General features: G+C 50.3%; 1 protein-coding gene across 1 annotated transcript; it reads left to right on the top strand.

Annotated features, from left to right (window-relative positions):
• RAN (RAN, member RAS oncogene family) lies at positions 1-5,302 on the top strand. Its single transcript, XM_042911005.1, has 7 exons — positions 1-105; positions 702-747; positions 1,121-1,205; positions 1,281-1,406; positions 2,752-2,939; positions 3,354-3,524; positions 3,613-5,302. Exons 2-7 carry the CDS (start codon positions 712-714, stop codon positions 3,655-3,657), a joined length of 651 nt encoding a protein of 216 aa, XP_042766939.1. The 5' UTR covers positions 1-105; positions 702-711; the 3' UTR covers positions 3,658-5,302.
• Positions 5,303-22,584: the final 17,282 nt, after the last annotated feature.

Genomic DNA, 22,584 nt, shown 5'->3' with positions numbered 1-22,584 from the left:
CCTCCCTCGGCGCGCGCCGGCGTCGGCTGCGTCTCCGGGCATTTGAATTGCGCTTCCGCCATCTTTCCAGCCCTCAGTCAGACGGGCCGGAGACGCTTCTGGAAGGTAGTGAGCCGGGGCCGGGCCGGGGGCCGCAGGGCCGCAGGGTCGAAAGCAGGGGCCTCGCGGGGGCCTGGGAGGGCGGCGGCCTGGGCCGGGGCGCCGGCGGCCGCGTGGGGCCAGGGTCAGGGCGGCGGCGGCGAAGGGGCTCTCCCCTTCCCCCCGCGGTGGAGGCCGCAGGCCGGCGCCGGGACGCGACCGCGGTGGGGCCTGGGCGGCGGGTCGGGGGACGGGCGGCGGGCCCGGCAGCGGCGGGCGGCCCAGGCGGCGGCGGAGGGCCGGGCGGCGGGCCGAGCGCGCGATCGGGCGGGCGCTGTGCGGTCCCGGCCTCCGCCCGCCTGGCCTCCCGGCCTCCCGCCCCGCGCGGCCTCCCCCGCGGGCTCGGCGCCAGGCCCCGCGGACGGCCGGCCGGGCGGGAGGAGCGCGGCCCGCCGCCGCCGCCTGGAGCGCGCGCGGCCCCCGCCCCGGCCGGGGTGTGCGCGCGTGGGGCCCGGTCGCCGGCGCCCCTTTGTGGGCCCGGGCACGTGGGGCGGGCCGGGCCATGTGGCTCCCCGGCCGCGCCGCCGCGCCGCCCGCCCCATTTCTTTCTCTTTGCTCCGCAGCACCAGCGCGATGGCTGCCCAGGGAGAGCCCCAAGTCCAGTTCAAAGTAGGTCGTCCTCGGGGGTGGGTGCTGCCCGCGGGGACACGCGGGGTCCGCGGGCGGGGCGGCCCCGAACGCCTGCCGGCCGCCTCCGTGCCGCTGCGGCCGTTCGTCCTGGGCCCCGGGGGCGGGTGGGGGTGCGGGCTTCCCGGAACGCGCGGGGACGCTGCGGTGCCCAAGTTTGATTTGTCCGAGTCATCATCGCTCGGCCGGCGCGGCCGCCGTGGTGGGGGGCGGGGGGGGGGGGAGGCCTTTGTTTTCGGAGCGCCCCCGGGACCCGCAAAGTTAGCGTGTCCGCAGAGGGCTTGCCGGCCCCGGGGTTCCGGGGTCCCGAGCCGAGGCGTCGTCGCGGTTATTTCAAGAATCTGCCTGCCCGCAGCTCGTGTTGGTTGGCGATGGGGGTACCGGGAAGACTACGTTCGTGAAACGTCATCTGACCGGTGAATTTGAGAAGAAGTATGTAGGTACGTGGGGGCGACGCGGGTGCGGGATGCGCGTGGGGCGGCGTTCGTGGGCTAACGTGACGCGTTGTGTTGCAGCCACCTTGGGTGTGGAGGTCCATCCCCTCGTGTTCCACACAAACAGAGGGCCCATCAAGTTCAACGTGTGGGACACGGCCGGGCAGGAGAAGTTCGGGGGGCTCAGAGACGGCTATTACATCCAAGGTAGGGCCTCGCTGCCTGGGGGCTGTTGTCGGGGCGACTTCCGGGCGTTGGGGGGCGGGGGGGGGGGGGGGGGGGGGGGGGGGGGGGGGGGGGGGGGGGGGGGGGGGGGGGGGGGGGGGGGGGGGGGGGGGGGGGGGGGGGGGGGGGGGTGGGGGGCGTCTGGGGGGGGGGGGGGGGGGGGGGGGGGAGGGGGGGCGTCTGTTCAGGCCGACCACCCCGGGCTTTGACTCCGGGAGGGGAGGACCTCGAAAGTTCTGCCCGAGTCCTGTGCTGCGTCATGACGGGCACCGTTCAGGACGGGCTGTTTTCTACAGAGTTTCATAAAACAACAGCTTCGGAGGAGCTGTTGCCGTAGTTTCAGGAATAGCTGGTTGTTCTTTCAATTGTACTAAGTTTTGGAGGTTTTTCTTTTTTTCCGTAAAATGTTTGACCGCGGTTACATTGTTGTATCAAACAAAGATGGATACAGAAACTGCCTCCTGAAATCTCACTCCTGTGATGAAAAATTTGTTGGGAATCCTTTCATACCTTTAGCCTGTTTTGAATATGTACAAATATGTGGATTTTTTGCCGCCCCCCCCCCCCCCCCCCCCCCCCCCCCCCCCCCCCCCCCAATCTTGAGCTAAAAAGCTACTAGACTACATACTTGTGGCTGTTGTCTTACTGTGACTTTCCTTCTAGGTCAACATGGAGATTTGAGGGTTTTGGTGGGGCCCCCCCCTAAATTTTTTAAATGTTTATTTTTGAGAGACAGAGTGCAAGCAGGGGAGGGGCAGAGAGAGAGGGAGACATAGAATCCAAAGCAGCTCCGGGCTCTGAGCTGTCAGCACAGAGCCCGATGCGGGGCTCGAACCCACAAACCGTGACGAACCCACAAACCGTGAGATCATGACCTGAGCAAAGTCAGACTGAACCGACTGAGTCACCCAGGTGCCCTGAGACTTGAGTGTTTTTAACCAAAGGAATAACCTGTTTTGCTATGTTTAGTCATTTTAGGACCTTTAAAAGTGGGTTCTTAGACCTTTCGAATAAAGGAGGGGAGTTGTGTGGAATGCTGACTTACTGTTGATCTACTTCAGATTTGGGGACGAGGTGGAATTAATGAAGCATTACGGGGACAGATTGGATGTGGCAAGCTGGTCATTCACACTTGAGCAGGAAGTGGGATTCTAAATCTTGTGTGTTACCGTGATGTAAGAGTTTTCGACTTGGAAGAGGCCTTGAGAACGAATGGAGCAATGCAGATGACCTGGTTTGGGCCTGAAGTGAAGCCCGTGGTCCTTAGCAGTGTCATCTGTGTGGGACGTTCTACGCGCGTAACAGTCACTGTCAATCTTTCTTTCAGCCCAGTGTGCCATTATAATGTTTGATGTCACATCACGGGTTACTTACAAGAATGTGCCTAACTGGCATCGAGATCTGGTACGAGTGTGTGAAAACATCCCCATTGTGCTGTGTGGCAACAAAGTGGACATTAAGGATAGAAAAGTTAAGGCAAAATCTATTGTCTTTCACCGAAAGAAGAACCTTCAGGTACGTTTCTTGAAACTTCTCCTTTACTGCATTATGGCTTAGTCTAACATAAAATTCAAAGTAATAGGGTGCATTAAAGTGATGCGTAAATACGTGTTGTACGGATCAAAGGAATTTTATTTAGTTTGGAGCATACTCTAGAATGATCCCTGAGGAGTAGGTATTTTGTAACTAGTTTTTGCTTTTTTTTTAACTTATTTTTTTATTTATTTTTGAGAGAGAGCACTAGTGGGGGAGGGGCAGAGAGAGAGGGGGAGACACACTCCGAAGCAGGCTCCAGGCTCCGAGCTGTCAGCACAGAGCCCGATGCGGGCCTCGAACCCACGAACCGCGAGATCATGACCTGAGCCAAAGTCTGATGCTTAACCGACTGAGCCACCCAGGCGCCCCTAACTTTGCTTCCTTCTTAAACAGTACTATGACATTTCTGCCAAAAGTAACTACAACTTTGAAAAGCCCTTCCTGTGGCTTGCGAGAAAACTAATCGGAGACCCTAACTTGGAGTTTGTCGCCATGCCCGCTCTCGCCCCGCCAGAGGTGGTCATGGACCCGGCGTTGGCAGCGCAGTACGAGCACGATCTAGAGGTGAGATGCCTGTGCGCCCGGCGCGGCTCTTGTCGTGCCTCGGTGGACGCCTGGTGGCTCGAGCCTCACTGCGTGTGTCTGTCCCTAGGTTGCTCAGACGACTGCTCTCCCGGACGAGGACGACGACCTGTGAGAGCGGCTGGAGCCGGCGTCAGAAGTCTAGTTTTATAGGCAGCTGTCTGTGATGGCAGTGGTGCGGTGTGTTTGCCACTTTATTACATAGCTGAGCAGAACGTGTGCTTCGTCTTGGGGATGCTGAATGAAGGAGACGGATGGGCTTTGGAGTGAATGTGGCAGTTGAAAAAGTACCTTCATTTTTTGGACCTGCGTATTTAGCTGTTTCGGAGCGCAGTTGTTTCCTTCCTGAGTTTCAAATATAAGACTGCTATGGTCACAGTATCCAGTGGTGAAATTCATTGTCACTGTCCTTCCCATTCCTTTTCGTTTAGAATCAGAATAAAGTTGTATTTCAAATATCTAAGCAAGTGAGCTCCTCCCTTGATTGGTAAGCATTTTAAAAACCACTAACGGGGAAAATTGTGCCATGTTACTGTGTAAATTGCTATGTTGTTAGTGTCACTTAGTTTGAAGTTTTCCAGGTTACATTCTTTTTTTTTCGTACGTTTGAATCATTTCACACAAACGATAGGAAAGATGTCCCTAGTATTCTGTTTGGTAAGTTGTCATGGGGTGTGAATACTGTTAGTGCGGTTAAGCTACAGTGATGTTCATCCCCCCTGCCTCGTGACTAAGTAGCGTCACTTAGGGAAGAGCTTGAGACGTACGTGATCTCTCAGTAAAAGTGTAAAAGTGGTCCGTGTTTTATTAAAGGACGTTTCGAATAGGTATTTTAAGAATTACAGTTGCTATTTGTGGCAAAAGTAACCATGTTCTAATGTAGAGCTTCTTGAAGTCCACTGAAACCATACAAATGATGGCAGGAACTTGAGAGGTCTCGTTTGTTAAAAATGAGTATAAGCTGTGCATTTACTTGCTTTTTGTCTCGATGTTCCATGTTTGATGTAAAGCTGGTCTCTAGGAAGGTGGTCCGTGTTTACCCGCTGCTTTCAAGTATTCCCAAGCTTTAACGATGCCCAAGATGAAGGATTTCCGTTGGACACCCCACAGCCTTCCCGGTTTTTCCAAAAGGATTTCTGTGGCCGGTTCAGGGGCACAAATACAGCAGGAAGGTAGATCTTAGAATGGCTTCTCCGTGACCGTGAAAGCATTGCAGAATTCCATTGGCTTAAGCCATTTATTTTTGTATGATTTCCACATTTAGAAATGAGTGTTCCCTTGTTTGAGTTTGGCCCCATCCTCGCCTATACTGTAGCAATTAAGTCTTGAGTAAGCTCTTTTGCTCACGTGAGGACTGCTGTAGTTCAGTTTACCAAAGTTGTCTAGGTGTCCGCTTACCCTTAGACAATGACTTTCCTACCTAAAAAGATAGGGATCACTTAAATACATGGAAAGATGAGATCCAAAGGGTAGAATCGAAGAAAATTCAATATCGAGTAAATGTTATCAATAGATTGAATTGCTGTATGTGCTACACTGCTTAGTTCAAAACCAGATTTTGAGTCTGAGACGTGATCAGATTCTTCCATCATCGGGATGAAACTTCATTCAGATCCTTAACACAAGGCACATGTGTTTGTGACCCACGTGGAATGCCAGCGTGACGTGAATATTCAGAATCTGAACTGTAAACGTTAAATTTGGAAGCTGCTTCACTTACCTGTTTAATATGGGGTGGGAGAGAATTTACAAGTCTTAAAAATTTGCTGCAAAATACATTGCTTCTTTTTGTCTGGATTTGCTGAATTCTCTGTGGGAAGGACCGAGCAGTTAGCACGATCGCCGTCGTGTGAGGGGTACGTTTCTCCCTCCATTGAAATCTGCGGCCTAACGGGGGAGCCTTGCATTGAAAGCCTCCTGTGCCCTTATTGAGTTAATGCAGACCCGGGATGGTCTATTGGGAAAATCCGTGAGGCAGAGTTTGGGTTCACACAGTGTGGAGCGTTGGTGCCTTTGGGTGGCGTTTGTCCTTTCTGGTGACCTGTCACGAGCAGAATAAGTAACGGAGCACGGGCAGGGTGTAGGAAAGGCAAGATGCGTGAAAAGCAGTTTGACGATGTGCTGTGTCCTATCAGCACCTCCGGGAAAGGCAGAGGGTTGCAAAAATCTGTTAAACCTCTAAAGGAAACCTCTCGGCTGAGAAGTGTGTGTGTACCTGAAGCAACTCACTTGAGGATTTCTGGCGTTTTCTGTGAGAGCGTCCCTATCTTGGGAAGTTCAGGGTTGAGCACCTGCTTCAGATCGGCTGGACTTGCTAGCCGTGCACGTGGGACACACGCAACCTGCTGTGAGGACCCCCCCCCCCCCCCCCCCCCGCCCCGCCAAGTTGGGCTGCAGGTTCCTGCCGGACTAACTCCAGAATCAGGCAGGCGCCGGTCCGAGAGGTTCACTGCCACCCTTCCCGCACCCTTGACCCTTGAACTGAAGCCTGAAGCCCTGTTGGGGACTGGAAGGTGGGCCTGCCCACCGTACCCCGCGCTCTGAGTCCCGCTCAGGAACGGGTGCCCCGTCTGCAGCTGCACGGCCCCTGGGACGCCCCTCTCCGCCGAAGCCGCCCGCGGGTGCCGCGCTCTAGCTGCCCTGGTCTCCCGCAGCCGCCTGCAGATGGCCAGCTGTCCCCTCCGCCCTGGGTGAAGGGGTAAGTGGTGTCCCTCCCTGGTCTCTGCTCTCGCCGGGAGGGCAAGGGTCACCTTCTCCCTCCTCTGTCCCTGTCGACTGACTTTCTGAGGGACCCCTGAGGAGGAGCACTTGGGGGTTGGGGATGGGGTGGGACCACGGGGGATGGGGATCTCCCTCCCGGAGTTGGCAGTTTGCAGCCTCTCCCACCCACTTATTCTAGAGGAGTTAAGAGTGTGATGGGAACCTTGCCAGGCGGGTCTAGGGAGTTAGAACCTAACAGCTGAGCCATGGGAAGGGGACGGAAGCTCAGATTGCATTGGTCTTCGGTCCCTGCCTTTAACGAGCAAAGGAGAAACCACCCCGGGCGAGGGGTCCTTCTGCGATGTGGACAGAGGCTTTCCTGCGCCCTGAGCTACGCGCTCTGCCTGTGCTTGAGCGGGCGTGGGGGCCGCAGGACGCTGATCTGGAAACCACGGCTCAGAAAGCGGGGACTGAGCCCACTTGGGAAGGAACTGGAGGAGAGAAGGCTTTGGGGGCACAGGGGGTGGGGCCCCGAGGTGAGCCGGGCTGGGGGCCTTGCGGGGGGGGGGAGGGGGCATTAGCCCCCTACCTGGGACGCAATGTTCAGAGCACTACGGGAAGGGCCCTGAAGGGTCGAAGCAGCATTTCGGAGACCGTTGTGGCAGGTGTGGGGGCAGGTGCCCCGCCAAGGTCCCCTCCGTGCCACAGCGTTCCCGGAAAGGAGGGTGGCTGGTGGCCGTGACCAAACCCTTACCTGTCCAACACCCGTGTAGCAGACACGTGAACGGACACACAGTGTGGGCCCCAGGTGCCAGCTGTTCGTCGAGTACGCCTTTCCCTCCCATCCGAGGTGTAATTGGCAGCTCGAACTTGGGCACGTCTACGGCGTGTCTGGCGTGCGGTGTGGTTGGTATTTGACGTAGGTGAGACGGTCGCCCCGACCCAGCTGTTCGACGTGTCCGCCACCACCGTTGTTCGTGTGTGGCGACGGCATTTGTGGCCTGTGCCGCGGTCTCCATGCCGTGCGTGGGGTCCCCAGAGCCTCCTTGTGCGGAAGGGCTCTGTGCCCACCACCACCTCCCCGGCCCCGACCCCAGGCCGCGTCCATCTGCCCTCAAGCGGGCTGCTTTAGGTGGCCCTCCCGACTCTGCCTGGCGTATCTCGCCCAGCAGGTGTCCCCAGGGTTCACGCACGTGGACGGCAGGGTTTCCATTCTTAAGGCTGAGCGATGCCCCATTGTCCACATACGCCCCATTCCTCCGACGGGGCGCCGCGGCTGACGCCGCATCTCGTCCACTGTAACGAAGGTTGCCTCTGGGGCGGAGGGGGAAGGAGCCAAGCTCCCCCCAGGCCGACAGTCGAGTGTAGTGCGCGTACAGCTGGTGATACGCTCGGTGAGAAGAGCTCACGCGGCACATACCCAGAAGTTCGGGGATTCGGACAGTTGAGAAGTGCAGCCGCCACCCTTCCCTACCACGCAGAGGTGACTGTCGTGGATACTTGGTCGCGTGGCTTTTCAGACGTTTGTTTTCCCGAAGGGCAGGTTGTGCTAAGATACCGTTTCGTGACCATTTTTTACTTTTTATTATGGGCGTTTCTGTGCCAGGCGGTTTTATACCACTTTGGACGTTTGCTAGGGACCTGTAGGGTGTGGGCATGGGCCACCTTGGCGGATCGTGTCTCCGTGTCCTCTCGCGCCTTTCAGAGTGGGTTGAGCGCTAAAAGCGGAGTTTAATGCCACTGCTTAGAACTGCCGTGCACTACTCAAACAGCCGTGTCTTTAATTGTAACCTTCGAAGATGTGCTCTGCCCTACCAAATCCCGGCAGTTGGAAAACCAAAATTGGTCTTTATTTTTCTTTAAAAAAAAAATTTTTTTTAATGTCTATTTATTTTTGAAAGAGAGGGAGAGACAGAGCGTGAGCAGGGGAGGGGCAGAGAGACAGGGAGACGCAGAATCCGAAGCAGGCTCCAGGCTCCAGGCTCCGAGCCGTCAGCACAGAGCCCGACGCAGGGCTCGAACTCACGAACCACGAGATCCCGACCTGAGCCAAAATCAAGAGTCGGATGCTCAACCGACTGAGCCACCCGGGTGCCCCCAAAATTATTTTTTAGAAAGTTCTATGGGGGTGTCCGGTGGCTCAGTCGATTGAGCATCCGACTCGATTTTGTCTCAGGTCGTGATCTCGCGGTTCGTGAGTTCGAGCCCCGCGTCGGGCTCTTCCACGGTCAGTGAGGAGCCTGCCTGGGGTTCTCTGTCTCTCCCTCGGTCTCTGCCCCTCCCCAGCTTGTGCACATGCACGTCCCCGGCCTCTGACACGGTGCAAGACGCGCAGACGCCAGTGTGTGCTGAATCAACCCTTTTATCAAATGCCTCCCTTGCTGCCACTGACCGTGAGCTCCTATTTTGTGTTTTCAGAGGTCTTCTAAGCGAGGGGCACACTCTCGCCCCGTCTTCAAGTATTCGCCTCGTGCTGCGCTCCCATTTGGAGCCTTGGAGACGCCTACTGGTGACGTTGGGGTTGGATTTGAAGGGAGAAGATCCGGGTGGAAAGTAGGGCTACCCAGAGAGCTGGCAAGGAAACACAGAAATCGAGAGCTTAAGTTGCAAAATCACCCCCACCTAACGGCCCAGATCCCTCGAAACACCGCACTGAGTCTGAGGCACGACGGGTCCTTTGGTCAGCGTGGTTACCACGTGCGTGTGCTTACCCTGTGCTCTGTTAGCAGCTGCCGGTCGGTCACCGTGTGAGGAGCCGAGGCCACCCGCTGCCCGGTGCTGTCCCAGCAGCACAGACCGAGGGCAGGGCAGCAGTGGGCCTGGGGGGCTTTTTAACCCAAGTGCCGTGATCCGTGTCCCCGGAAGGAGCCTTTGTCATAACAGACAGTGAGTGGCGATTACCTGAAACCGGTCCCCAGCCATTGCTCTCCCTCCACTTGGGGCTCACGTTCCCCTAGACCCTCTTCCACGGGGGCCTCGATGCCCGAGGCTGCGTCCTGTCCCACGCTTGCCGGGGTCAGGAATGCTGTCCCTTCTGGTAACTCCTGCCTGAAGACCTGGGGTGGCTGGCTGAGAAGCAGTCTCCGGACCGCCTCCCCATTGGCAGTCAGAGGGGGGAGTCCAGGAGTCCGAGTGGGGAGCCCAGAGGCGGAGTCTCAGCCAAACCCCTCATGTGACAATCAGAAGGGGGAGCACAGAGGCAGAGTCTCAGCACCCCCCCCCATGTGGCTGTCAGAAGGGGGAGTCCAGAGGTGGAGTCTCAGCCAAGCCCCCCATGTGGCAGTCAGAAGGGGGAGTCCAGAGGCAGAGGCTCAACGCCCCCTCCCCCATGTGGCTGTCAGAAGGGGGAGTCCAGAGGTGGTCTCAGCCAAGCCCCCCGTGTGACAGAAGGGGGAGCCCAGATACAGAGTCTCAGTCCCCCTTGATGTGGCAGTCAGAAGCGGGAGCCCAGAGGCAGTCTCAGCGCCCCCCCACGGATGTGCATGTGGCAGTCAGAAGCGGGAGCCTCAGACCTCAGGACACACAGCTGCCTGTACAGATCGGGGCCTCCACCCACAGGGCAGCAGGGAGGAGGCGGTGAGCACCGAGCTGTCACATTGTAATGAAAATGGTTATGTATTCTTCAAATAATTGTTAATAACCAGCTGAACTGTTTATACTATTTTTGCAGAAATGAACATTTTTGTGTGTATGGCTTGAACAGTGTTTCCTTTCCAAGAAGTTGGAACGGGATTATTTGGTCAGAGTTTATTAAAGTCTCTGAGTTTTAAAAGGCCTCGTCCCACTGCTCTTTTGGGACCTGATTTATTTTTTTAATACCTTGGATTATGTTAATAATTTCTTCTGGCTCATCTTGAAACATTAAGGCTACTGTTGTAATCATTTCAAGAGGACGCGTCTCTCCGGCCTGTGTTCACTTCTGTCCCCTCACCCTCCCTCCCAGATGTCCCCTCCATGCATCCTAACACCTTGGTGCTGTTTTGGGGAACTCCGACTCCCTGAACTTCCAGAAAGGGGGGGAGGGGTGGATTCGGGCAGCCTCGCTTTTCTGTAGCATTCCTCATCTTTTTGTTTTAGAAGATTTGTTTTTATTTTATTTATTTATTTATTTATTTATTTATTTATTTATATTTTATTTTTAAAAATTTACATCCAAATTAGTTAGCATATAGTGCGACAGTGATTTCAGGAGTAGATTCCTTAATGCTCCGTATCTATTTAGCCCATCCCCCTCCCACCACCCCTCCCGTAACCCTCAGTTCTCCATATTTAAGAGTCTCTTCTGTTTTGTCCCCCTCCCTGTTTTCATATTATTTTTGCTTTCCTTTCCTTATGTTCATCTGTTTTGTCTCTTAAAGTTCTCATATGAGTGAAATCGTATGGTTTTTGTCTTTCTCTGAGTAATTTCACTTAGCATAATACTCTCCATTTCCATTCACGTAGTCGCAAATGGCAAGATTTCATTCTTTTTGATTGCCAAGTAAAACTCCATTGTATATAAATTCCACATCTTCTTTATCCATTCATCCCTCGATGGACATTTGGGCTCTTTCCATACTTTGGCTATCGTCGATTGTGCTGCTATAAACATTGGGGGGCACGTGTCCCTTCAAAACAGCACCCCTGTATCCTGTGGATAAATGCCTGGTAGTGTAGTTGCTGGGTCGTAGGGTAGTTCTACTTTTAATTTTTTGAGGAACCCCCATCCTGTTTTCCAGAGTGGCTGCACCAGCTGACATCCCACCAACGATGCAAAAGAGATCCTCTTTCTCCGCATCCTCGCCAACATCTGTTGTTGCCTGAGTTGTTGATGTGAGCCATTCTGACAGGTATCAGGTGGTGTCTCATTGTGGTTTTGGTTTGTATTTCCCTGATGATGAGTGAGGTGGACCATTTTTTCATGTGTCGGCCATCTGGATGTCTTCCTTGGAGAAGTGTCTGTTCACGTCTTTTGCCCATTTCTTCACTGGATTATTTGTTTTTTGGGTGTTGAGTTTGATAAGTTCTTTATAGATTTTGGATACTAGCCCCCCCCCCCCTTTTTTTTTAATCTTTTTTAATGTTTATTCTCAAGAGAGAGACAGAGCGTGAGTGGGGGAGGGGCAGAGAGAGAGGGAGACACAGAATCCGAAGCAGGCTCCAGGCTCCGAGCTGTCAGCACAGAGCCGGTTGCGGGGCTTGAACCCACGGACTGCAAGATCATGACCTGAGCCAAAGTTGGACACCCAACTGACTGAGCCACTCAGGTGCCCCTGGATGCTAACCCTTTATCTGATATGTCGTTTGCAAATATCTTCTCCCATTCTGTCGGTTGCCTTTTAGTTTTGCTGATTATTTCCTTCGCTGTGCAGATGCTTTTTATTTTGATGAGGTCCCAGTAGTTCATTTTTGCTTTTGTTTCCATTGCCTACGGAGATGTGTTGAGTAAAAAGTTGCTGCGGCCAAGATCAAAGAGGTTTTTGCCTGCTTTCTCCTTGAAGATCTTGATGGCTTCCTGTCTTACATTGAGGTCTTTCATCCATTTTGAGTTTATTTTTGTGTCTGGTGTAAGAAAGTGGTCTACGTTCATTCTTCCAGATGTCGCTGTCTAGTTTTCCCAGCACCACTTGCTGAAGAGACTGTCTTTATTCCATTGGATATTCTTTCCTGCTTTGTCAGATTCATTGGCCATACATTTGTGGGTTAGCATTCCTCATCTTTAAGAAACATCTCCAGGGGCGTAGTACAAGGAACCAGTACAAGGTCAGGGTTCCGCAGGGATTGGATTCTGCTGAGGCTCTGTCTCAGGCCATCAGTAGTCCTACCCCGTTAGAGCTCTGCCCCCGTGACTTCCCTGCATCCCGGCCCCCAGTTCCCAAACCAGCCACCCTGGGGGTTAGGGCTTCGGAATGGGATTTGGAGGCGTACAGACATCTGTCCCTATGGCTTGTCAGTTTTGAGAGTTCTTGAGGTGCAGATGGTCCTTTAGCCCTGCTGGCAACTGCTTCCTGATGTGCGGAGGGCAACCCGCCCTCAGTGCTGCCCTCGACTGGCCAGCCCTCCGCTCCCAGGGCAGAGCTCGGCCGCCCTGCGGCATTCAGTCCCCCGTCCTGTTGCCTCTCCCCCCCTTCCCCCTGCAGAGATGCCAGTACCTTGGGGGTGGGGGGGGCTCATGGTATCAGGATTTACCCCTGCAGTTGCTTTGCTTTGGTTTGATGAGATGGATTGGTTTCGCTGCCCCAGCCAAGTGAAAATATGCCCCCACCGCCAACCCCACCCTCCAAAGTCCCGCCTGTGAAATATTACTGCCCAAAACATTGAACCTGAATTGGATGCAGCTCATCACCATCAAGTTATAGAAATATGGTAAATTATGCTGCGCAGCTGAGTCCAGAATATGGGAAACTCAACAGAAGAATCAACTCCCCCCTCAAGGGGGGAAGTTGTGGCTTAAAAAGAGCCCTGAAATGAACATGAATGGAAGCAATCTGCGTGCCTTGTCTGATCTCGATTTTGCTGAAGTCTAAACACAACTGCTGGATGGTTCAGGAAACTCCGTGTGGCTCCCATGAGTGATAACACTGTGTCGGTGTGATACGTGTTCTGCAAGCTGGCTTTTGTCTGTGTAGGACATTTCTGTGGTGAGAGACAGTCCGGTCGGTCCTTGATCCCTAGCCTCAGCGCTCACACCAGTGCCGGCGCCATCGTCCCGCGAGGGACTGCAGGGTGGCAGTTTCCTAACCCGTCACCCCTCCTGTGACTCTTTGAAGAAGAGTGACTGTTTTTCATCACCCGTTTGGTTGCCCTAAGCAGCGGTCTATAGGGACGGGCAGAATAAATACTTGAATCTTGTCCTTTATCAGTCTTCTGGATAGCGATTTGATGTCCTAGCAACCTCCAGAGCTGACCCCCAAGATTGTTTTGTGTGTGGGATCATTATGCACTTGTATGGTTCTGTGTGTTTTGTGTCCTTCAAGACTGCGGTGATTAGTTTCCGATTTGGTGGTCAGTTGTGCTCTCTCTGGCCAGTGGGGAACTCCTCAGGAGAATTCCATATCACTTGGATAGGACCCTTTTCTCTTTTAATAACGTTTTTGCTTGCAGGCATGACAACGTCCTGGGGTCATCCTGACCCTTCTTGCTTTAGACCCAGCAGCAAGGATTTCCCCAGGAAGCCCTGGAGGAATGCTGTTTGGAGACCAGGATCTGGGTGTCTGGGCACCTGTCCTTACTAGTTGGCCCTTGTGTCTGGCCTTGTGGTTGGTAAAGACAGGAAATACATATTTTCTGAAAGGAAGAAATGAAATCAGTTCATAATGTTATATTCAATTAAAATTAAGATTATGCTTTTTACTTCTTTGACTTTATGTTTACATATTGTTAAACTGTAAAAAGATTACTGCTGTAATCTTGGTTTTTAATAATGTCAATGTAATTACATAATTGCTTTATCCTACAGCACATCATAGATCTAGGATAACGATACCAATACTCCCACTTAAGAGAATAACATGATGTAGTTTAAGATTTCTCTCTTTCTCTGTGTTTTCTTTCTGACTAACCACATGCAGTCAAAATGCGGGGTTTTAAAATCACTTGAGGGGCGCCTGGGTGGCTCAGTCGGTTGAGGGTCTGACTTTGGCTCAGGTCACGATCTCACGGTCCCTGAGCTCGAGCCCCTTGTCAGACTCTGTGCTGACAGCTCGGAGCCTGGAGCCCGTTTCAGATTCTGTGTCTCCCTCCCTCTCTGTTCCTTTCCTGCTCACACTCTCTTTCTCTCTCTTTCTCAAAAATAAATAAACATTAAAAAAAAAAAAAAAAAGAGAATCACTTGAAATAATTCCATCAACTTGATACAGAGTTAGGTTCATTTATTTTGGCTTTTCTAAAGGTTTTTTTTTTCTTTCTAAGTTGCTTTTTGTTTAAAGGGGAAGAAATATTTATGGTTCTAACACCAAAACCAGAGAAGGAATTAGAGAGGTCAAGATTTTATTTCCAGTGTTTCCCCTTCCTCATGGGAAACTGGCTTATTAGTTTTTGCTTGTCCTTCCACTGTGTCTTTTGGAAAACAAAAATGCACATTTTTATTTTATTTAATTTTTTTAGTGTTTATTTATTTTTGAGAGAGAGAGAGACACAGAGTGCAAGCGAGGGAGGGACAGAGAGACAGAGACACGGAATCCAAAGCACGCTCCAGGCTCCGAGCTGTCAGCACAGAGCCCGACGTGGGGCTCAAACTCATGACCCCGAGATCAACAAGAGTCACACGCTCTTCCCACTGAGCCAGCCTGGTGCCCCAGGTATATCGTGTTCTGTAACACTCAGGGATCTATTCAACAGACCCTCTGGATAGACAGTCTTCTGAAAGAACCCTTCTGAAAGGGTAAAGGTCCAAGGGTCGGTTTTGCTAGATATTGCCAAATTCCTTTCCAAAGGGTCACAGACGTTTTTGTTTCCACCAGCAGTGTGTCCTGTTTGGGCCACGGTAATTTTTGTCTGACAGTTACACATCTTAAAACACATCACATAAAATTTAGATTTCCATTTTCTCCTGAGAAATGGGAAGATCTGGGGACACGCCAGTCCTTACAGGGTTGGGATGGGTTCTCCAGGTTTTCACCACATTGGCTTCTGACAAACTTGAGCCTGTTTGCTGATATGTGGCCCACGCCTTGGTGTGTAAGCATTTGGATCTGTGAATTCTTTTTTTTTTTTAAGTTTATTTATTTATTTTGAGAGAGAGAGAGAGGGAGAGAGACAGCATGAGCAGAGGAGGTGCAGAGAGAGGGAGAAAGAGAATCCCAAGCAGGTTCAAGCTGTCAGCGCAGAGCCCAACGCAGGCTCAACTCACGAAACTGTGAGATCGTGACCTGAGCCGAAACCAAGAGTTGGAGGCCTCACCAGCTGAGCCACCCAGAAGCCCCTGGGTGTGTGAATTCTTGTTACCAGTTGTACTTCATGGTTTACATTTCCGTTACCCATGAATGAGCCAGAAAATGTAAATCTACTCGGGAATGTGTGTGTGTGTGTGCGCACATGCAGAGAAGGCTTAGCACGGTTGACACGGTTTTTATGTATTGTAGGAATCAACCTTTTGTTATATCTGTGCATCTTTCTCTGCGTTTTCACTGTATTTCTGTACCCTTGAATAGGGTTTGAAATAGTGGAACTATCACTTTTGTTTTAGGACTTTTACCTTAATTTTAGTAAGAAGCCAGCACAGAGGAAAAGGTATTTGCGTGGATTAAAGCAGGTGTGTGTGGGGCCTGGGCCTGACCTTGAAATCCAAATTAAGAGCAAGGATTTTATGTCGAACACCTGAGAATCGCCCCAGGCATCTGGAGGGCAGGCTTCGAGTGGTGTTTTTGGTAGAAATAGTGTCACTGAGAGGCTGAGAAAGATCTAGATTTTGCTGGTGAGCCATTCTTTTTTTTTTTTTCTTTTTAATTTTTTTTTTTTTAACGTTTTATTTATTTTTGAGACAGAGAGAGACAGAGCATGAACAGGGGAGGGTCAGCGAGAGGGAGACACAGAATCTGAAACAGGCTCCAGGCTCTGAGCTGTCAGCACATAGCCCAACGCGGGGCTCGAACTCACGGACTGCGAGATCATGACCTGAGCCGAAGTCGGCCGCCCAACTGACTGAGCCACCCAGGCGCCCCGGTGAGCCATTCTTTTAAAATGAAATTACCAAATATTTCGCAGTATTCAGTCCTTAACAATACTCTAGATTAGTAAAGCTCTTTAATATGCCTCCTTGGTATCCGAGCATAATTGGTATTAAAAGTAGTCACTTGAAATAAATCCATTTAAAACAAGCATCAGAATTTCAGAGTGAAGAATGAAAAATGATTGGGACTTTGTTTTGAAAAATGAAACAAAATTATGACAAGTTTAGTGTTTATTGCCATTGAGCTTGTCATTGTTATTATACGCCGATTCCTGGAACAGAACAGAAACGATTTGTGTGACTTCAAGAAGAACACAGTTCTTACAGAAGAAATATGGTATATTCTTGAGCACAACTTGATTTTCACAGCATAATCATATATATATATATATATATATATATATATATATATATATATATATATATATGTATACACACACACACATATATATATGTATATATATATTTTATCTACAAATGTCTGAGGCCTTTGTTAGTGTTTTAGCATTCAGATTATTCCCTCTGGAGCGCTGACCAGCCTTCTGATTTCTCTGCTTCAGTTTTAGCCAGGCTGCTTCTGCCACTCTTATTTCTTGGTGACTTTGCATGAACTTTTATACGGTTTACCAAATCTTGCTTGCGTCCTTTGTAGTACTTAGAATCTCTTAACCGATTTTTGCTGCCCTTCTGTTCATCACGGACCCCGACGCCAGTGTGGCTCACCGACTGGGGCAGTGGCAGACGCAGGCTGGCAGCAGGAGTCTTACAAGTGGTCTTCAGGGAATATTCCTGCGTTTGGGCGATTTTTGCCTGTAATCGCAAACTCAGGAGTGTTGGATGCTGGGCGCCTGGGTGGCTTAGTTGGTTGAGCGTCTAACTCTTGGTTTTGGCTCAGGTGGTGGTCCCGCGGTTTGTGAGTTCAAGCCCCACGTCGGGCTCTGTGCCGCCTGTGGTCCCCAGAGTGGTCCCGAGAGCCAGCCGAGGCCTCGAAGGTTCGCACTGTGGGGCACCGAGGGCCTTCGTCCCGCCCCTGGGCTCCACCTTGGGACAGGTACTCTGGAAAGACCAGTATGTTGGATTACCAACTACGTTAACAAAATGCATAGCTTTAAAAAGTCTTGAATGTGAGGGGCGCCTGGGTGGCAGTCAGTTAAGCATCTGACTTCAGCTCAGGTCATGATCTCACCGTTTGGTGCGAGCCCTGCATCAGCCTCTGTGCTGACAGCTGGGAGTCTGGAGCCTGCTTCAGATCCTGTCTCTCTCTCTCTCTGTCTCTCTCTCTCTGTCTCTCTCTCTGCCCCTCCCCCACCCATGCTCACTCGCTCTCTCTCAAAAATAAATGAAAACATTTACAACTTTCAAACTTTGTATTGAGGAAAATGTTAAGGGACTAGTAAAGTTAGTCTGATGGTTACTATAGTTAAGAGGATGTAGAAAGAACCCCGTCTAGCGCCATCTAGCGTCCTCAGGTAACAAATATGCTTATAAATGTTCACAGTACACACTGTTTGAGATCATATAATTATCCAAATAATGCTTCATAAGCCCTGAAACTGTATCTGGCATTTCCTTATCTCTCTAAGACAGGAGGGTTCTATTTCTCTCTCCTTGAGTATCAAGAGGTTTTTTAAGAGAGTAAAAAAGTATGGGATAAGTAAAAGATACAACGGAATTGAAACTTGTTATTTCCGCCTAAAAACATATTAAACTGTTTTCAATAAGAAAAAAAATTTCCTTTTGAAAAGAGGGTACCCATGTTTCTGATTTCCTGATCTATTTTTTCCAATGAAGGGGTTGTTTTCTTTTTAAATGTAAAATCTGTTTGGTTTCTCCTCTTGAGAAATAAATGGTATTTTTGACTTACAGTTTTCTTAAAAATGAAAATAACCATGTTCTGATTATACAGTAGTAGATATTAGGATTTTTGAAAAATTTTTTAAACGTTTATTTATTTTTGAGACAGAGAGAGACAGAGCATGAACAGGGGAGGGGCAGAGAGAGAGGGAGACACAGAATCTGAAGCAGGCTCCAGGCTCTGAGCTGTCAGCACAGAGCCCGACGCGGGGCTCGAACTCACGGACCGTGAGATCATGACCTGAGCCGAAGTCGGATGCTTAACCGACCAAGCTACCCAGGCGCCCCAGTAGTAGTTATTAGTTTAAAAAAAAATCCATACAGGGACGCCTGGGTGGCTCAGTCGGTTAAGCATCCGACTTCGACTCAGGTCATGATCTCGTGGTTCACGGGTTCAAGCCCCATGTAGGGCTCTGTGCTGACAGCTCAGAGCCTGGAGCCTGCTTTGTGGGTTCTGTTTGCTGCTTTCTCTGCCTCTCCCCTGCTTGTACTCTGTCTCTCTCTCAAAAATAAATTTAAAAAATGTTAAAAAATTAAAAATAATCCATCCAATTTATATAAACATGAAGGCCAAGTACAATCAGTCACATGTTGTGAGAGAAGCGCCTTGCATGGCCTCACGGCTCCTGCCCTCTTCTGTGTCCTTTTTCTCGGGCACTTTTAAATTTTATCGTTTTAATTTCCTTCCCTCCTCTTCCCACCCAGGTAACGAATGGCAACAAACTGGCAGGTTGTTGTTCCATAGCTTTCTCCAGTATCCTATCGTGTGCGTGTATACAAGTTTGAGTTTGTGATACCTTTAGTTCTTTGAACAGAACATGCATAACACTCCCCTGGTCCCAAAGCCAAGAAACGTACAAGGCAGGCTGGTGACAAGTCACTTCCTCCGTGTGGCTCTGGCCTCTCCCCACGAGGTCATGGCTTTAATTAGTTCTTACGAATCCTGCCGTAATTTGTGTCTGCATCACAAACACTCCTCTTTATTTTACTGCCATTTAAGAAACACACCAGGTAACTTGTTTAGACAAGACGCCTTTTGCTTTTGGTGCACAGCAGCATAGCTTGGGGACCTTTTCGTTTTGTCCGTCGAGATTTCTCTTTAAAATAAGCGCATAGCATCGTGGCTGCAGGGTGCGTTGGAGGTTAGGTAACCAGTCCCCTGTCGGGGATCTTTGGGTTGTTTACAGTCTTTTCCTATTAGAGACACGGCTTCAGATATAGCCTTGCACATCTGTCATTTTGTGGACGTGCGGGTATATCCGCGGGTGTTCCTAGCCTGGAGAGTTGGGTCACAGACCTGCTGCTGGCTGTAGAGCTGGTGGTCCCGCTGGCGGGGCGTGAGGGTTCCTGTTCTCCCATGGCGTCAATAACAACGTGTGCTGTTAAACTTTTGTAATTCTGCCATCACGATAAGTGAAAAGGTAATTCAGTGTGGTTTTAATTCGCGTTTTTCTTACTACTGGTGAGAGCGAACCATTTCTCGTGGTTTCATGTGACGCTCAACCGACTGAGCCACCCAGGTGCCCCATTTTCTCATATTTTTGGATCAGCGGAACCGCTAACCAATTTGAATAACAGTGGCAATTATAGGTATCAATGTCTTGTTCCTGATTTCATTTACTTATTTATTATTAATTTATTTATTGTTCCTGATTTTAATGGAAAAAGTATTAGTGTTTACTTTTTTTTTAAGTTTATTTATTTTGAGAGACAGAGAGAGAGAGAGAGCGCAGGCGCAAGCAGGGGAGAGGCAGGGAGAGAATCCCAAGCAGTCTTCACATTGTCAGCACAGAGCCCGATGCAGGGTTCAAACTCACGAACCATGAGATCATGACCTGAGCCGAAATCAAGAGTCAGATGCTTAACCGACTGAGCCACCCAGGCACCCTGCGTGTTTACTGTTTTAAGGGATTTTTTCTTCTTGGTCTTTGGCAAGTAATCTTGAGCATAATTAAGATTTTTATTTATAGAGATTTTTATTAGAAATGGTTAGTAATTCCGACAATGCCATTTCAGCCTGTACTCAATAATTTGGTTTTATTTACAAACTTTTTATTTACATTTACAAACCGTGAGATCATGACCTGAGCCCAAATCGAGAGTCGAACGCCTGACTAAGCCACCCTGGCACCCCGATGTAGCTTTTTAATGCCGATGGATTTCCTAATGCCAACCATTGTTGAATTTCTGGAATAAACCCTGCTTGGCCATCGAGTTTATTTCATGTATTTCTGCATTCTCTGTGAATTTTCGTGTCTGTGTTCCTAAGGGAGGTTGATAGGTCTGTGTTACCGTCACTCAGCGGCAGGGCCAGGCTGGAAATGTGTGTGTCCCCTGCACTGACTGCTGGGTGCCCGACCACTCGTCCTCTTTCTGTCCACCGCCTCCCCCATGAAACGAGGTTCTGGGTGATCCTCCCCTCACCCGCCTGCTCTGAGGATGGCAGGAGGTGAGGCCGGAGAGGCACGCAGCCCGGCTGGCCTATGGTACACTTTTAAATGTCAGAAAAGGTTGTGTTGTCTTAAAATGAACCACAGCTCTCTCTAGATTTTCTGCAGTCCAGAAATTCGAGAAGGGCTCTGTCTGCTGGCTTCAGCCTCGTACTGGAGGCATAGAGGGTTTGTATCAGGGTCTTGAGGTGATGAGGAATCTGAGGTGGGAAGGAATCATCCGAACTGCCTGTGTTTTTATTTGTTTCTTTTTTTTAAATTAAAAACACTTTTAAATGTTTATTTATTTTTAAGAGAGAGACAGTGTGAGAGAGGGAAGGGCAGAGAGAGAGGGAGACACAGAATCCGAAGCAGGATCCAGGCTCTGAGCTGTCAGCCCAGAACCCGACGCGGGACTTGAACTCATGGCCCCGAGATCAAGACCTGAGCTGAGATTAAGAGTCGGGTGCTTAACCGACTGAGCCACCCAGGCGCCCCACTGAAAGGTCTTTGAGTGGCTCCTTCTTAATGTGGCGTCTCTGCACGGATGCACCTTACTGGCCACCCCCTCTGTGGTCTTGCCACAGGCTCCACGAGCGGTCTTCTCTCTCCCTAATGGTGTCGGGACCGTGGGTCGGTGAAAACACCAACGTGCCGGTGGCTAGCCTGTACCCACCAGTGTTCTGTGTTCTTCACTGTGGCCGCAAACTGTTTTGCAGCGGGCCAGTCAGCTCATTGCAAAACGTGGGAAAAAGTATTTTGTCAAATTGTATGAAATTACTGATATTTTACACTTTGACCCCCAAAGTGGCAATTTCGTATGATTGCTCCAAATAGTTATGATTTGGCATCTTCCCGGCTTTTTATTTAAGTATTTCCCACAAATATTCTTCCGCAGAACACATGTCTGCCTTCTTCCCATCCAGCTTACTCGGCTTCTTCCCCAGGTTCCTAATTTTTTCTTTCCTTCCCCCAACCACTATTTCCGTTTTTAGTCCTGCCCATCTCAGCTACTGGGTGGAAAGCCGTCAGAAGCCATCTGTATCAACTTGAGACGAGTTGGTGGCTCTTTGCTCCTACTTGAGTACTGGCACTCTAAAAAGATTCCGGGTGACGCACGCACATCTTCAGTTGACATAGCCTAAGACGCTTTGACAAAGTGAAATGAAACGATCCGTGGTGGATGGTTGTATTTGTCAGGGTGTTTTTCTTCTTATTTCACATGACAGAAAGCCTACATCACGATGGGGTAAATAAAGTGTATTTATTTATGTGTAGTGAGAAGCCAAGACTTCTAGCCAAGAGGGAGTGATGGATGCCGGAATCCTGCCTTCCACCCTCCACACGCACAGCTGAAACAAGTGGAGAAAAAAAAAAGGCTGGGCAAAATAGATAAAACAATGGTTTTTAGGACGTTGAATTTCAGGCAGTAACAAAGAGGATCTCTGATATGGCCAAGAAATGAGGTGAGCCCCTCAAAGCCTCCAGCTTACTGCCTGGAGAGAGTGTGCATGCTGCGGCCTGGGAGCGTGACCCACGTGGAGCCCAGCAGTCCCCCTGGATTCGAGGGATGGACTTGGGGGTCGGAGGAGCAGAGGCAACTAGAATGTGCAGGCAGAGTGCTGGGAGGGAGTTGCAGAGAGAGAACCTCACCGATCAGCAGGGCGTCCTTCTTCGTGTGTCCTCATCCGAGTACCCGTGTGGGGCATGGCGGGAACTACCCAAGGGATTAGAGAGAACACATCTCAATGCACACACGGGGCTGGTTATAGTTCCTCTTCTCTCCAACCGGAATAAAAACTTAATAATTTACGGGCATTTTATGTAAATGCTTTTGCCTCAGAAAGGGTGCAGAATGGGGCTGAGACCTAAAAGTTGCTCAAATCTTACCTAAAAACTTAAAATCAAGACCTGAGGGGATTAAGTTGTTTCCAAAGAGCTGAATACATCCTAGAACAAAGTTCAAGAATATGTGAAAATGTCCAGCAATCGACAGTGTATAATTGACAATGCTCGGCAACGCATGAGAAATTACGAGGCATGCGGAGAAGCTGAAAAATATCACCCATAATGAAAGGAAGTATCAGCCAAAACCGACCCAGAAAATGGGACAGATCATAGGATTATTAGGAAAAGACATTCACACACTTATTGTAGCTATATCCATACGTTCAGGAAGCTAGAGGAAAGATTGAATGGGGGTATGGAACACTGATCTCTAGAGATGAAAACAATTTTATTAAAAAAGTACGTTGGATGGGATTAAGGGCGAAGGAGACACAACAGAAGATTAGCGAACTGGAAGATGCACAAGTAGAAAATATCCTAAGTGGAACAGGGGAAAAAAAAACCTGAATAAAATCAGCAGAGCATCAGTGACGTGTGGGATAACTCCAGTGTCCTGATATGG

Source organism: Panthera leo, chromosome D3, assembly GCF_018350215.1.
Source record: "Panthera leo isolate Ple1 chromosome D3, P.leo_Ple1_pat1.1, whole genome shotgun sequence".
NCBI lineage: Eukaryota > Metazoa > Chordata > Mammalia > Carnivora > Felidae > Panthera > Panthera leo.
The sequence above is the reverse complement of the archived record's forward strand: the minus strand, read 5'-3'. Positions and strand labels throughout refer to the sequence as shown.

Bases quoted from the DNA above. Each gene is read 5' to 3' on its own strand.
- RAN (XM_042911005.1), top strand. From the start codon at position 712: ATGGCTGCCCAGGGAGAGCCCCAAGTCCAGTTCAAA. The intron at 1,206-1,280 runs GTACGTGGGGGC...GTTGTGTTGCAG, and splicing joins ATTTGAGAAGAAGTATGTAG to CCACCTTGGGTGTGGAGGTC. The intron at 3,525-3,612 runs GTGAGATGCCTG...GTCTGTCCCTAG, and splicing joins AGTACGAGCACGATCTAGAG to GTTGCTCAGACGACTGCTCT.